The sequence below is a fragment of the Neoarius graeffei genome, chromosome 13, assembly GCF_027579695.1.
Source record: "Neoarius graeffei isolate fNeoGra1 chromosome 13, fNeoGra1.pri, whole genome shotgun sequence".
Classification (NCBI taxonomy): Eukaryota; Metazoa; Chordata; class Actinopteri; order Siluriformes; family Ariidae; genus Neoarius; species Neoarius graeffei.
In genome coordinates, this window is record NC_083581.1 from 37,904,542 (window position 1) to 37,921,229 (window position 16,688).

The following is a 16,688-nucleotide window of genomic DNA, read 5'->3' on the forward strand; positions in this document are numbered from 1 at the left end:
CGTGAGATCGACAGGCGGATCGGTGCAGCCTCCGCAGTGATGCAGTTGCTTTACTGGTCTGTCGTGGTGAAGAAGGAGTTGAGCCAAAAGGCGAAGCTTTCGATTTACCGGTCGATCTACGTTCCGACTCTCACCTATGGTCATGAGCTTTGGGTAATGACCGAAAGAACAAGATCGCAAATACAAGCGGCCGAAATGAGTTTCCTTTGCAGGGTGGCTGGGCGCTCCCTTAAAGATAGGGTGAGAAGCACAGTCACTCGGGAGGAGCTTGGAGTAGAGCCGCTGCTCCTGCACATCGAGAGGAATCAGCTGAGGTGGCTCGGGCATCTCTTTCGGATGCCTCCTGGACGCCTCCCTGGGGAGGTGTTCCAGGCATGTCCCCCTGGGAGGAGGCCCCGGGGAAGACCCAGGACACGCTGGAGGGGACTATGTCTCTCGGCTGGCCTGGGAACGCCTCAGTGTTCTTCCCGAGGAGCTGGCCGAGGTGTCTAGGGAGAGGGAAGTTTGGGCTTCCATGCTCAGACTGCTGCCTCCACAACCCGGCCCCGGATAAGCGGATGAGATGAGATGAGATGAACAGAATGCTTTCCAGCCTTATTCTTCAACAGTACCTGCTAGTTCACCAGTACATTCTATGATCATGTGTATACGGTATACACTACCAGTCAAAAGATCGGACACACCTTTGAATTCGAAGGTTTTTCTTTATTTTTTATTATTTTCTACATTGTAGAATGATTCTGAAGGCATCACGACTATGAAATAACACCTGTCGAATTATGTAGTAGGCAAAAAAGTGCAAACAAAGCAACATGTTTTATATTTTCGATCCTTCAAAGTAGCCACTGTTTACCTTGATGACGCTTTGCACACTACTGGCATTCTCTCAACCAGCTTCATGAGCTAGTCACCTGGAAAGGTTTTCCAGCAGTCTTGAAGGATTTCCCATATATCTTGAGCACTTGTTGGCTACTTTTCTTTCACTTTGTGGTCCAATTCATCCCAAACCATCACAATTGGCTTTAGGCCGAGTGATTCTGGAGCCCAGGTCATCTGATGCAGCACGCCTTCACTCTTTTCTTGGTTAAGGGCAATTCCATGTAAATGTCAACCTCACCATGCAAAAATAAAGCAACATGTAATACATCAAAACCACTCCGGGAGATATCGCCTAGGCCTGTATTTTACAGATGTGAATAAGTTGAACCAATTTGTCACAAGAATTGTTCCCTTCGCCTTAATATGTCAGTCTTTCTTTCTTATAATGTAAAACCCAAGCTAAAATCAACTTTGATCATGTACAATTCTATATTATTGCCACAAGCCACAGAAATGTATGCTAAAATCCACAAAACAGCAAAACAATAGCCATCCTAAATATTATTTAAGAACTTTGATAGTTTTAGCTGATATTTAGAGTTTTTTTCAAAGGGTTATGGTGGTTAAATTGCTGATTTTCTAAACATATGCCATGTCTATTTCAGACGCGTCACATCCATAACGGAATTTCGTCACATCCATAACGCTGACTTTTCCTTCCGAAACTCTGCATGAAATACAAAATATTTTAAACAAAGATTTTTTAATATTCACCTTGGACCCCTCTATCAAATGGATCTCTCCATTTCGACATTAGGTTTACAATTTCACAGAGTTTGATAAAAATGTACAGTCACCCAAGAAAAGTGATACTTTTTCTGTCACATCCATAACGCATCTTTTATTGGCGTTTTCTGGCATGCCCTAGATGTACTATGGGAATTGTTCTTGTTCTATCACTTCTCCAGTATGGTACAGCCTTAAAATATGCAACACCTGTTTAAATACTGGGAGACAATAAAACATGCACTGGGTCATTTGTTGCCATTTTGAGTTCAAGTGTCACGTCCATAACGCTGGAATTGCTCTTAAATAGCCCTGATGCATAGCCTGCAGGTATGTTTTGGGCCATTGTCCTGTTGAAAAACAAATGATGGTCCCACTAAGCATAAAACGGATGGGATGGAATGTCGCTGTAGAATGCTGTGGTACTAATGCTGGTTAGGTGTGCCTTCAGTTTTGAATAAATCGGCAACAGCATCACCATCAAAACACCTCCACATCATCACACCTGATCTATCATGCTTCATGGTGTGAACCACACATGCAGATACCATCCGTTCCCGTTTTCTGCGTCTCGCAAAGACACGGGAGTTGGAACCAAAAATCTCAGATTTGGACTCATCAGACGAAAGTACACATTTCCACTGGTCTAATGTTCATTCCTTGTGTTTTTTGGCCCAAGCAATTCGCTTATTTTTCTCCTTATTATTGGCCTCCCTCAGTAGTGGTTTCTTTGCAGCAGTTTGACCGTGAAGGCCCGATTCACACAGTCTCCTCCAAACAGTTGATGTTGAGATGTGTCTGCTATTTGCTTCACTTACTCTGTGAAGCATTCATGTACTGTAGGCTCTAATCTGAGGTGACGTTAATCAGTGATTTCTGAGGCTGGTAACTGTACTGAATGTACAGTATCCTCTGCAGCAGAGGTAAATATTAGCCTTACTTTCCTGGGACGGTCTTCATGAGAGTCAGTTTCATCAGAGCGTTTGATGGTTTTTGCAACTGCACTTGAAAATACATTCAAAGATGTTGAGATTGTTAGGGTTTTGCTGGGATTCGAACCTGGTTCGTTGGTGTGATAATCCAGCAAACCCCCACTAGGCCACCAGGGGGATGACTCAAATGCAGAGGCGTGAGGCGGAAGTAGAAAAAGAATCAAAAGGTTTATTTAAACTATATACACTATATACAGGGCAAAACAAAAGACAAAAAAAAACAACCAAAGAGTATAATCCAAAAGAAAAGCAAAGTGCAAAAATACAAAAGCTAAGAAGATCAAAAAACACAGTACAAAGGAAACTGGAGATAAACATAACAGCACAAAGACTCCGTGACAAGAGGACTGAACTCAGGGGTATAAATAGACAAACTAATTAAGGACACAGGTGAAGATAATTAGGCAATTAACACAAACACAAAACACAGGAACAGTGGCGGCCTCTAGAGGCCAAAATAAACACGACATGAAAAGGAAATAACAGCGGCCTCTAGAGGCCAAAACAGTCCTAGTCCTAACAGGACCCCCCCCTCTAGGAGCGTCTCCTGACGTTCCCAGGGCGATCCGGATGGGCCGAATGGAAGTCCCGACATAGTTCTTTATCAAGGACATCCCGAGCAGGAACCCAGCAGCGCTCCTCAGGACCATAGCCCTCCCAGTCCACCAGATATTGCAACCCGCCGCGGACCCGGCGGGAGTCAAGCAGGCGATTCACAGTGAACACAGTCTGCCCCTGGAAGATGCGGGGGGGTGGGGGGTTCCTAGGGGCAGGGGCATACGTAGACGTCAGTACGGGCCGTAACAGGGAAACATGGAAAGTGGGGTTGATCCTCAGAGTCCGGGGCAACTGGAGCCGGTAGGAGACAGGGTTCACCCTGCGCACCACCTTGAAGGGGCCAATGTAGCGAGGAGCAAGCTTGCGGTTCTCCACCCGCAGTGGAAGGTCCTTAGTGGACAGCCAAACACGCTGCCCAGGGCGGAAAGCGTGTGCAGGTCTTCTATGGCGGTTGGCCTGAGTCTGGTTGGTTCTGGAGGTCTGTATGAGGGTCTTCCTGACCTTGCTCCAGGTCTTGCGACACCGTCTCACATATTGGTTGACCGAGGGCACCCCCGCGTCCTCCTCCTGGTCCAGGAACAGAGGTGGCTGGAACCCGAATTGGCACTGGAATGGCGACAGCTTGGTGGCCGATGACTGCAGGGTGTTGTGGGCGTACTCCGCCCATGGCAGCCAGGTGCTCCACGATGTCGGGTTATCCATAGCCAGGCCTCGCAGGGTGGTTTCCAGGTCCTGGTTGAGCCTCTCCGTCTGACCATTGGACTGTGGGTGAAACCCAGAGGAGAGGCTGGCAGTGGCTCCGATGACCTTGCAGAACCCGTGCCACACTCGGGAGGAGAACTGGGGCCCTCGGTCTGAGACGATGTCCTGTGGAAGACCAAAGACTCGGAAGACATGATTAAACAAAAGTTTCGCAGTTTCAAGAGCAGAGGGGAGTTTGCACAGTGGTATGAAGCGGCAGGCCTTGGAGAATCTGTCAACTAAGACCAAAATGACCGTGTTACCTTGTGACTCAGGGAGACCCGTGATAAAGTCGACTGCCACGTGGGACCAGGGACGCCGGGGAATGGTCAGAGGATGCAGGAGACCCTGGGGACGCTGTCGTGGGTTCTTGGTTCTGGTGCAAACCTCACAGGACAGGACAAATGACCTTACTTCCTTCTCCATGTTAGGCCACCAGAAGCGTCTTTTCAGGAAGTCCAGGGTCCTCCGAGCTCCCGGGTGGGCGGTGAGAGGGGAAGAGTGACCCCACTGGAGAACCTTGGCCCGGGCTTGATGTGGGACGTACAAGAGGCCTGGTGGCCCCGTCCCAGGACCGGGGTCCTGGCGTTGGGCTCGTCGGACAGCCTCCTCAATACCCCAGCGGACAGGGGCCACAATCCGGGACACAGGGATAATAGGCCCGACTTCATTCTCCCTGTTAGTGGCAGAGAACAGTCTGGACAGTGCGTCAGGTTTGGTGTTCTTGGAGCCGGGGCGGTATGAGAGGGTGAAGTCAAACCGACTGAAAAACAGGGCCCACCTAGCCTGTCGAGGGTTCAGTCTCTTGGCTTGCTGGAGGTACTCCAGGTTCTTGTGGTCAGTCCAAACCAGGAATGGATGTTGTGCTCCCTCCAGCCAGTGCCTCCACTCCTCAAGGGCCAGTTTGACCGCTAGCAGTTCTCGATCCCCCACATCGTACCGGGACTCAGCAGGACTCAGGCGGTGGGAGAAGTAAGCGCAGGGGTGCAGCTTTCCTTCCGAACGTTGAGAGAGCACCGCGCCGACACCACTGTCCGAGGCGTCCACCTCCACGATGAATGGTTGGGAGGTGTCCGGGAGAACCAGAATGGGTGCCGTGCAGAAGCGGTCCTTGAGGTCTTTGAACGCCTTTTCTGCCTGAGGAGACCAGCCATAAGATCCACCTGTCCCTTTGGTGAGGTCAGACATGGGTGCTGCCACAGAACTGAAGTTCCTGATGAACTTGCGGTAGAAGTTAGCGAATCCTAAGAACCGCTGAACCTCCTTAACGGACTTGGGAGTAGGCCAATCCCGGACGGCCAGGGTCTTGGCAGGGTCCATTTGGAGTTGGCCTGTCCGTACAATAAATCCCAGAAAGGAGACCTCGGGAACATGAAATTCGCATTTCTGGGCCTTGGCGAACAGATTGTTCTGTAGCAGCCTCTGGAGAACCTGGCGGACATGGTGGCGGTGCTCCTGCACGGTCTTGGAAAAGATAAGGATGTCGTCGAGGTAGACAAAAACGTATAGGTTAATCATGTCCCTTAAGACGTCGTTGATTAGGGCCTGAAAAACAGCTGGTGCGTTGGTGAGTCCGAAGGGCATCACCTGGTATTCGTAGTGCCCAGACGGGGTGTTAAAGGCAGTCTTCCACTCGTCTCCCTGTCGGATACGGATGAGGTGGTATGCGTTCCGTAGGTCCAACTTGGTGAAGACGGTGGCGCCTTGGAGCAGGTCGAAAGCTGTGGACATCAGCGGAAGGGGATATCGGTTGCGCACAGTGATCTTATTCAGGCCCCTGTAATCAATACATGGTCGGAGCCCCCCATCCTTCTTGCCGACAAAGAAGAAGCCGGCTCCAGCAGGTGAAGTGGAGGGTCGAATAAACCCAGAGACCAGGGCATCTTTGAGGTATTCCTCCATGGCCTTGCGTTCTGGCTGAGAGAGTGAAAACAGTCTGCCACGAGGAGGGGTAGTCCCAGGGAGCAAGTCGATGGCACAGTCGTAGGCCCGGTGCGGAGGAAGAACGGCGGCCCTGCTCTTGCTGAATACCTCCTTGAGATCCCAGTACTCTGTGGGAACTTGAGATAACTCGGTGAGATCAGGGGGCTCGGCAGGAGACACAGGAGAGCTAGAGAGCAGACAAGAGGCATGGCATGCAGGGCCCCATTCCACAACCTGGCTTGTTACCCAGTCTATGCGAGGGTTGTGGCGAGTAAGCCAAGGAAGGCCTAGAATAACTGGGAACTCAGGTGAAGGAATCAGGTGCAGGGATATTTCTTCCTTGTGACCTTGAGACTGGAGGAAAACTGGAGAAGTAACTTGGGTGACTCTTCCATCACCTAACGCTTGGCCATCGAGGGCAGACACAGACAGTGGGACTTCAAGAGGTGCAGTCGGAATATTGATGCTTTGGGCGAAGTGAATATCCATAAAGTTCCCAGCCGCCCCTGAGTCTATCAAAGCTTGACAAGAGTGGACAGACTCACCCCAGGAGATGGAGACCGGGATGTAGATTCCTTGGCCAGGGAGTCCGGGAGAGAGGGTAGGCCCCGTCACAACCCTCCCTCGGCTGGACGGGGCGGTCCTTTTCCCAAGAGTTCGGGACATGATGCTCGGAAGTGACCAGGCTTGCCACAGTAGATGCAGCACTTGTCCCTCCTTCTGCGCTCCCTCTCAGATGCGGAGAGGCGAGTACGACCCACTTGCATGGGTTCTGGACAGTCACTGAAGGAGGTAGACGGTCTCCAGGTAGAGGTAGGGAGGCTGGGGGGGCTCAAGGCTTGGTGGCGTTCTCTCATCCTGTTGTCCAGACGAATAGCATGTGAGATGAGGGTTTCGAGGTCACTTGGGCATCCAATAGAGGCCAGACCGTCCTTGATGGGGTCAGACAGACCATGGTGGAAGGCTGACACCAGGGCAGTCTCGTTCCATCCACTTACTGCTGCGAGTGTTCGGAACGAGATGGCGTAATCTGCGACGCTTCCTCCTTGCCGGATGGACATGAGCTTTCGGGCTGCGTCAGTACTGATGTCTGCCTGATCGAAGACCCGAAGCATCTCTTCAGAAAACAGCTGGAAATCAAAGCACTCAGGTCCCTGTCTTTGCCAGATAGCAGTAGCCCAGGCTCGCGCCTTACCAGCTAATAAGGTGATCACAAAGGCAATCTTGCGGCGATCTGTAGTGTAGGTGGTAGGCTGAAGCTCAAAGGTGAGTTGACACTGGGTAAGGAACTCTCGGCACTCACTGTGCTTGCCGTCATACCTCTGTGGTGCAGGAAGGCTGGGTTCGCGAGGTGAAGAAGGCAGCATTGCAGGAGGCACTGGAGCAGGAGTGGGAGCTGGATCAGGAGCAGGAACTGGATCAGGAGCAGGAGATGCAGGCAGAGATGTCAGCTGTGCCAAGGTTTTCCCAATTTGCTGAAGCAGTTCCTCGTGGCGAGCGAGGGCCTCACGTTGGCTGGTGAGCGTACGTCCATGAGCGTCCATGGTCGCTCCAAAGCGTGTCAAAGCTGCCATAATTCCCTGAAGGTTGGCCGGGTAGACAGTTGAAGCAGCCTCTGCTGAGTCGGTCATGACGGAGTCTTTCTGTTAGGGTTTTGCTGGGATTCGAACCTGGTTCGTTGGTGTGATAATCCAGCAAACCCCCACTAGGCCACCAGGGGGATGACTCAAATGCAGAGGCGTGAGGCGGAAGTAGAAAAAGAATCAAAAGGTTTATTTAAACTATATACACTATATACAGGGCAAAACAAAAGACAAAAAAAAACAACCAAAGAGTATAATCCAAAAGAAAAGCAAAGTGCAAAAATACAAAAGCTAAGAAGATCAAAAAACACAGTACAAAGGAAACTGGAGATAAACATAACAGCACAAAGACTCCGTGACAAGAGGACTGAACTCAGGGGTATAAATAGACAAACTAATTAAGGACACAGGTGAAGATAATTAGGCAATTAACACAAACACAAAACACAGGAACAGTGGCGGCCTCTAGAGGCCAAAATAAACACGACATGAAAAGGAAATAACAGCGGCCTCTAGAGGCCAAAACAGTCCTAGTCCTAACAGAGATTTTCTGGATTGAGTGACCTTCATGTCTTAAAGTAATGATGGATGTTGTTTCCCTTTACTTAGTTGAGCGTTTCTTGACATAATATGGATTACTCCAGTTATGGAACAGAGCTATTTACTGTATTTTTATTATTTACTAGTGCTGTCAAGCGATTAAAATATTTAATCGTGATTAATGTTGCGACAGTCATAGTTAACTCGCGATTAATCGCAATTTAATCGCACATTTTTGTCACATAAAAAAACATTGTAATTCTCTTATCAGCATAAAAAAAGTGAATGGGCTTGCTTTGTACCAATGTTTTTTTTTTTTTATTGCAAAGCATAACACGTCTTGACCCAGCCACTGCAAAGTGAAACCTAAGCCGAGCACCGGCGCGAGGCTAGCAAGAGAACCATGAGTGAAATGATCTACTATTTGAGTTAGTCTACAACTAAAGAGAGACAGGTTACACAGTGACGGTAGGCTTGACATGCTTGATTATAATATAAAGTACACTATTATATTAAGTTTAAGTTGTTCGTTGATAAATATTGCATTGAATCTGATCTTTACTGTTTCAGCTCACTTAACACATTTTGTACTTTTACACTTTCTGCCTGTTGATGCGTCGCGCTGTCCAATCAGAGGCGGCCAAATTTGCATATTACAGGAAGGATTTCTGGGATAGCATTGAGTTTACAGTTCAGAGGGATCTGGCTTCTTTAGACGCTGTCTTCTTAAAACTGAATAAATATTTAAAAAGAGCCAAATGAGCCAGTCTTTTGAACGGCTCTTTTCAAAGAACGGATCACAAAGATGCGGATCCCATCAAAGAGCCATAAATCCCATCTCTACTAGCGCGCCCTGCCCGCGCTGGTTCTTTGGGGGAGGAGGGCAGAGGACTCTGGCTGTGCGGGGTGCGGCATTACAGTCTAGCTGCTGGGTTTCTAAGCAAAGTCTCTGTTCCAAGCTCCTGGCAGTTTCAAAAGCTTATGAAAAACCTACATCATGTCACAGAGCGTTAATCTCGCGATAAAAAAATGATCGCCGTTAAAATTGAGTCAAGTTAACGCGTTAATAACGCGACATTTTTGACAGCACTATTATTTACTATTTCTATTTACTGTTTGAGCTCAAATGCATTAAGAAGGCAAGAAACTCGTCCACTAATTAACTTTTGACGAGGCACACCTATTAACTGAAAAGCATTCCAGGTAACTACCTGGATTGTCATATATATCTGGTGCGGACAGTCACATGTGCTCACGAGACAAGGTCATGAAATCAGTGATAACACATATATGAGATGTAAACTTTTAATTCAGTATTTTGCATTTAATAAATTGATGCCAATATTTTTTTTGGCTAACCTCAGTTCTGAACCGAGGAAACATTTTACGATTTCCAAGGTGACTTGAGCAGGATAAGAACCACACACACACACACACACACACACACACACACACACACACACACACTCTCTACAGCACTGCTTCAGAATAATTTATTTCTCTGCTGACATAAAAATACTGTGTCTTCAATTTTAAAATGAATGTACAGCGTCTTTAATGGGAAAACAAGTATCTTTGAGAAATGAGATGCCTCTTTATCCTGATCCAGCCTTGTCAATCCCTCACTCTGTTTCTTTTTTTCCCCCCCAAGTTGGATTTCTATCCTTCTTCTCATATATCTGTTTAAATGGAGAAACCGAGCCATTCCTAGCACTGGCTTGAAACAACACGTTACCTGATATCGCGATTTTGAACATTTTTCTAAAATCTAAACAAACTGCGGAACCAATTTAAACAAATCTCTTAGTTGGACTACTGTCAGTGAGTATCTTTGGATCTAGCAAGGACCACACACACACACACACACACACACACACACACGTACTGTATGTGTTTGGATCCTGGATCCACTTTAAAAGCAGGTAGAAGTCAAAATAAGCAAAACTATTGTTACTGTAGATGCCTACTCTTTAGTTCAAGAAAAAAACAGCTGCTGATCAACCTTTGACCTTTGCTCAACGTTCTCTGTCTTTCAGTTGACCGAGCTGGCCTCATTTGATTAATTAGGCCACCTTTTTTGTTATTATAACATCATTCCAGCTGGCCGTGCTACCGTCTGTCTTGAAGAATCATTCTTTCACCTTGCCGCTGATTCATTTTGTGTGTGTGTGTGTGTGTGTGCGTACACGTGTGTATGTATGCATTTTCTTTGCAGGCAGCACTCGCAGGAAGCTCATATGCACCATCTGCAATCGAAAATGCTCGTCTTCAGTCAACCTGCAGGAGCACCGCAAGGTCAGCCACGTCTCCTCCCCCTCCTCGCCCGTCTCTCTCTTCATCTCTTCTTCTGTTCCCTCTATCACTTCTCTCCACTTCCTGCGCTCATCTCTCTGCCCGGCTCTTCATCCGTCTTAATCCTCACTCCATCCATCCATCTATCTCTCGTTTTTTTTTTCTGCGAGTCTCCCGTTCTTCTTTTTCTTTGTCAGCCTCATGAGTCTCAATGGCTCATGTTCCAGCTTTCCAAATATATTCATCCCTCGCAGCATTTCTCCCAGACTTTCACATCGGCCGTCTCCCATCCTCTCTGTAGGAGGCGAGGTTTATGTTGACGCTTGAACGTTTTTATGCCAGTGTGAGCGCAGGAGAAAAGGTCATCTTCTGTTTCACCGACTCGTCCCTAAGGCTCTCATGAAATCTAAGAGTCGGAGAGAGCAGAGTATCAACCGTTAGCCCTGGCGTCAGGATTCCTCCCAGTGAAAAGCCACGGAAAACTCCAGCCTAATACCAAACACAATGCAGTTTAGATCGAATCTGGAGTCTGACAAATTTCTAGAAGCTGACGAGAATTAGATTTAAAATAGAACGCAGGATCTTAATAGATTAAGTATCTCAGGCTAATTTTTTTAATCGTCACTTTCTTAGTTTGTATTAACCCTTTCACTGCTGGAAGCCATAGCCTAATGGATAGCGCAGTAGCTTTGGGACCAAAAGGTCGCCAGTTTGATTCCCTGGACCAGCAGGAATAGCTGAAGTGCCCTTGAGCAAGGCACCTAGTGCTCTGGATAAGAGTGTCTGCTAAATGCCATTAATGTAATGTAATGCGTAGCTTCATATACAGACTGCTGTATACACTATATAACTTTTCTCATCTCATTATCTGTAGCCGCTTTATCCTGTTCTACAGGGTCGCAGGCAAGCTGGAGCCTATCCCAGCTGACTACGGGCGAAAGGCGGGGTACACCCTGGACAAGTCGCCAGGTCATCACAGGGCTGACACATAGACACAGACAACCATTCACACTCACATTCACACCTACGCTCAATTTAGAGTCACCAGTTAACCTAACCTGCATGTCTTTGGACTGTGGGGGAAACCGGAGCACCCGGAGGAAACCCACGCGGACACGGGGAGAACATGCAAACTCCGCACAGAAAGGCCCTCGCCGGCCACGGGGCTCGAACCCAGAATATTCTTGCTGTGAGGCGACAGCGCTAACCACTACACCACCGTGCCGCCCTCTATAACTTTTATGTAAGAAATATCATTAACACTCAATAACTTTGTAATAAATTCAGTATAAACCAGTACACAATTTTAAAAGAAAATATAGTGAACTAGAGTGTGTGCCACAGTGACATATTTGGTACTAGAGGAATTCTGCTTCAAGAATATGAACACTTATGACAAACCAAACACAGGTATATTCACATTTTATCCATCCATCCATCCATCCATCCATCCATCCATTATCTGTACCTGCTTATCCTGTACAGGATCGTGGGCAAGCCGGAGCCTATCCCAGCTGACTACGGGCGAAAGGCGGGGTACACCCTGGACAAGTCGCCAGGTCATCACAGGGCTGACACATAGACACAGACAACCATTCACACTCACACCTACGGTCAATTTAGAGTCACCAGTTAACCTAACCTGCATGTCTTTGGACTGTGGGGGAAACCGGAGCACCCGGAGGAAACCCACGCGGACACGGGGAAAACATGCAAACTCCGCACAGAAAGGCCCCCGTCGGTGACTGGGCTCAAACCCAGAACCTTCTTGCTATGAGGCGACAGTGCTAACCACTACATCCACTAATATTTACCAAAAGAAAAATGCGTAGCCCTAATTAACATAAAATGACATTGTGCTTATCTAAATTACATAATAGGAAATCCCGGGGAATCCGACTTCTCAACCAATCGACATGAGATCGGAATAGCAGTCTGCAGTGATGAAAGCGTTAACACACTTAACTAGCTAATCAGCTTGCTGGATGTTATTGTATTTACTATCACTGTTTAGCCTGGTGCTATATTTTTGTTATTCCTGATCTGTTTGAGCAGAGTGTCCAGATGAGTTGGACAAACTAAAGGACTAAAGCCGCACTGCATCGCTCGGTTTAGGTAGAGATGAAGCGAGGACTAAATCTCAACTGGCACCACTAGCAGGAGGTAGTTGAACGGCATTAAAGGAACAGTCCACCGTATTTCCATAATGAAATATGCTCTTATCTGAATTGAGACGAGCTGCTCCGTACCTATCCGAGCTTTGCGCGACTTCCCAGTCAGTCAGACGCAGTCAGACGCGCTGTCACTCCTGTTAGCAATGTAGCTAGGCTCAATATGGCCAATGGTATTTTTTGGGGCTGTAGTTAGATGCGACCAAACTCTTCCGCGTTTTTCCTGTTTACATAGGTTTATATGACCAGTGATATGAAACAAGTTCAGTTACACAAATTGAAACGTAGCGATTTTCTATGCTATGGAAAGTCCGCACTATAATGACAGGCGTACTAACACCTTCTGCGCGCTTCGGCAGCGCATTGATATCTCAGCTCCGTATCAATGCGCTGCCGAAGCGCGCAGAAGGTGTTAGTACGCCTGTCATTATAGTGCGGACTTTCCAGAGCATAGAAAATCGCTACGTTTCAATTTGTGTAACTGAACTTGTTTCATATCACTGGTCATATAAACCTATGTAAACAGGAAAAACGCGGAAGAGTTTGGTCGCATCTAACTACAGCCCCCAAAAATACCGTTGGCCATGCTGAGCCTAGCTACATTGCTAACAGGAGTGACAGCGCGTCTGACTGCGTCTGACTGACTGGGAGGTCGCGCAAAGCTCGGATAGGTACGGAGCAGCCCGTCTCAATTCAGATAAGAGCATATTTCATTATGGAAATACGGTGGACTGTTCCTTTAAGGGTAATGTAGGGAATCACTAAAAGCTGTCAAAGTCAAAACAGGCTGAAAAAAGTCAACTCAGAATTTCACAACACAATAAATCTTCAACGAACATTGCAGCTCACAGGTTAATTATAAAAATTAACATTCAGGGTGGATTTTTCCTTTAATTCAAGATGATGGGCATGTCCATATTTACGTATATTTGGCTCATTGAAAGATTAATATCAGCCATCAAAAATTCAGTTCGCTAGCAACTGCTGTAATGAAATACAATCTTTACTCATTTATTCATATCCCGTCTTCTGCCCCAACAACCCCTACCACAAAGTCTGTCTATAAACGCCCCTATGCTTCTCAGGACAGATTCGCTCCCCTTTACAGCCATCCCGATTCCACCAACCGCTGAATGACTTTGCCACATGCTCGCCGCGCTGAAACAGATGTGATTGTGGCCGAGCTGTTAGTCTTCGACTCTCTTCTTCCATAGCTCACCCTAAATAATCAGGTCCTGTCTGGAGCTTTAGGACCCAGGGGAGAATTAATGCTCTCTAATCTTCGTCACTCTGCTGTGGACAACATGGACGTAACTCAGCCGATATTAGTGTCGCTGTCACTCGGAAAACTTCTGTACTGTCAGAAACGTGGCTTTTTGAAAAGGAAAGACGCCTTCACGTTAATGAGTGTTATGTTAATTACTGTGATGACAAAATCATCAAAATACAGCCCAAGAAATGTGTCATGACTGTCCACTGTTATAGATTTACTTATTAGTAATTATTTTTTTCACGATCCAGTTTCCATCAAATCCTGCACTCTGATTGGTTGGCGAGCGGGTCCGTATCCTACGATACAGACCCCGGTTACGGACCTCTGGCGACTCGCTCGTTCACAACAACAACAAACATAGTAGCATTTTTTGTCAACATTTTTCTTTTTTTATTTATAAGATTATCAAAAATCTTATAAATTTTTGCCAGCATTTCTCAGGAGAATAGCATTAATTTTACAGCATGGATATCGATAACGGCAGTGTTCACAGCGAAAACGAGTTTTACTACCCTGAGGAAGAAGAAATAAAAGAAAACATTTCAGGAGAAAGCTAAAAACCTTTAACTTGCTAACGCCGAGCAAAAACATGGCTGAATCCTGAATGACTCCTATTTGTATAAATAGGGGACTACATAGGTGGCAAAATGTAGTTTTTTTTCCTGCCATGGAAGTGCACTTGTATACCGAGGAGGAAGCAATTTGCATTACAGTCGTGAATGAAGATTCAAAGTGGCAGCTTGGCTCGGTTTTCCCTTTCGGGCGCTCTCGTTTTCTGTTAGAATTTGGTAAAGAAAAAAATGTATTATTTACCAGCTTAAGGTCGGTCCGTATGGTGAAATGCCGTGACCTCGGCCTTGAATACTGACCTCAGCCCAGAGGGCCTCGCTCAGTACTTTCAAGACCTCGGTCACGGTATTTCACGATATGTACCTCCCAGCTGGTAAATAACATATGTATATATACATTAGTAAATATTAAAATAAGATTGTATAACGGGGCGGCACGGTGGTGTAGTGGTTAGCGCTGTCGCCTCACAGCAAGAAGGTCCGGGTTCGAGCCCCGTGGCCGGCGAGGGCCTTTCTGTGTGGAGTTTGCATGTTCTCCCCGTGTCCGCGTGGGTTTCCTCCGGGTGCTCCGGTTTCCCCCACAGTCCAAAGATATGCAGGTTAGGTTAACTGGTGACTCTAAATTGAGCGTAGGTGTGAATGTGAGTGTGAATGGTTGTCTGTGTCTATGTGTCAGCCCTGTGATGACCTGGCGACTTGTCCAGGGTGTACCCCGCCTTTCGCCCGTAGTCCACTGGGATAGGCTCCAGCTTGCCTGCGACCCTGTAGAAGGATAAAGCGGCTACAGATAATGAGATGAGATGAGAAGATTGTATAACGGGGCGGCACGGTGGTGTAGTGGTTAGCGCTGTCGCCTCACAGCAAGAAGGTCCGGGTTCGAGCCCCGTGGCCGGCGAGGGCCTTTCTGTGCGGAGTTTGCATGTTCTCCCCGTGTCCGCGTGGGTTTCCTCCGGGTGCTCCGGTTTCCCCCACAGTCCAAAGACATGCAGGTTAGGTTAACTGGTGACTCTAAATTGACCGTAGGTGTGAATGTGAGTGTGAATGGTTGTCTGTGTCTATGTGTCAGCCCTGTGATGACCTGGCGACTTGTCCAGGGTGTACCCCGCCTTTCGCCCGTAGTCAGCTGGGATAGGCTCCAGCTTGCCTGCGACCCTGTAGAACAGGATAAAGCGGCTAGAGATAATGAGATGAGATGAGAGATGAGATTGTATAACGAAGCTGTGAATATAATATAATTAGAATAAAAATGCATTATTTTTATGTAAATGTTGGCTGCATTATAGTAGAGTAAATGAGATTTTTCCCCACATTTTTTTAAACAAATTTGTGATTATCACTGTTATTCATCAACAAAATAGTTTTTTTCACATTGTATCCTTCAGTCAAAATCAAAGTAAAAGTGGGTGCATTTTGCGAAACACATTTGCAATCAAATCGATAGTTAAAAAATGTATGAATGAGGAGATGACTGTTGTAGGAAAATAATCGACACCCTTTACCCTATCACCCTCCGGTGTATTTTTCAATAACAGCCCATCATGAAGTGTTTATTCCCCTTATACCACAGCAATTTGACAACAGTTGCACATTTTTATTTATTAAAGAACAAGAGGTTATTTTTTATTCATTCAAAGTTACATTTATTATTGTGGAATGCTTGCAAAACAAGTTAGTTCCTGTTATCACTTACATTATAGCAGCTATAAACAGCCGTAATTTCACCAACCTCTTTTTTTCTTTCACTCTTGAAGTTAAAAAAAAAAAAAATTCTACTTGTTATCTGACAAACTGCAACAAGCAAAGTAACCTGTCCTGAAGACTTTCCCATGATGGAAAACATAAACGTTACCTCAGTTACCAAGCGCTGACACTGGAGACTCCTTCCGGAAAGAGAACCTCAATAATTATTATCAGGATGTAAACAATCAGAATAGAATCAAGTATGAGCCAGGATTTAGAGCGCTACCTGCACTACATCCTTGCCTTCACAGTTTGTTTTAAGACAAATTTCTTAGAAATTCTCTACCAGACACGTTTGATAGTTTTTTAAATCTTAATTCCCAATTTCATGCTTACCAAACTCGACAAAGCGACCAACTACAGTACATATCCCCCTAGTGCGAACATCCCTAGGTCAAAAGAGTGTTCAATACAAATGTGCAATTGAATGGAATAAACTCCCCCTCCACCTTAAAAGTTTTACATCCATGATTAGTTTTAAACATAATCTCAAAAACCACCTATTTTCATTCCCCAGCCACACTTGACCTTTATCTTTAAATATAGTTCAGTCTTGGATCAAATTGTAAAATATTACACTACACCAGGGGTGGGCAATTATTTTTTCCATGGGGGGCCACATGAGAAACAGAAAATTTTGTGGCGGGCCGGACCAAAAGGCTGAACTAAATTTTGCAGAATATTAATTGTATTTCTTTATA

General features: G+C 46.4%; 1 protein-coding gene across 1 annotated transcript in view; it reads left to right on the forward strand.

Annotated features, from left to right (window-relative positions):
• prdm5 (PR domain containing 5) overlaps positions 1-16,688 on the forward strand; it is a 151,932-nt gene that overhangs the window by 36,511 nt on the left and 98,733 nt on the right. Inside the window, exon 8 of the mRNA XM_060936812.1 lies at positions 10,158-10,237. Coding sequence (XP_060792795.1) covers positions 10,158-10,237 — 80 coding nt within the window. The remainder of the gene's footprint in view (positions 1-10,157; positions 10,238-16,688) is intronic.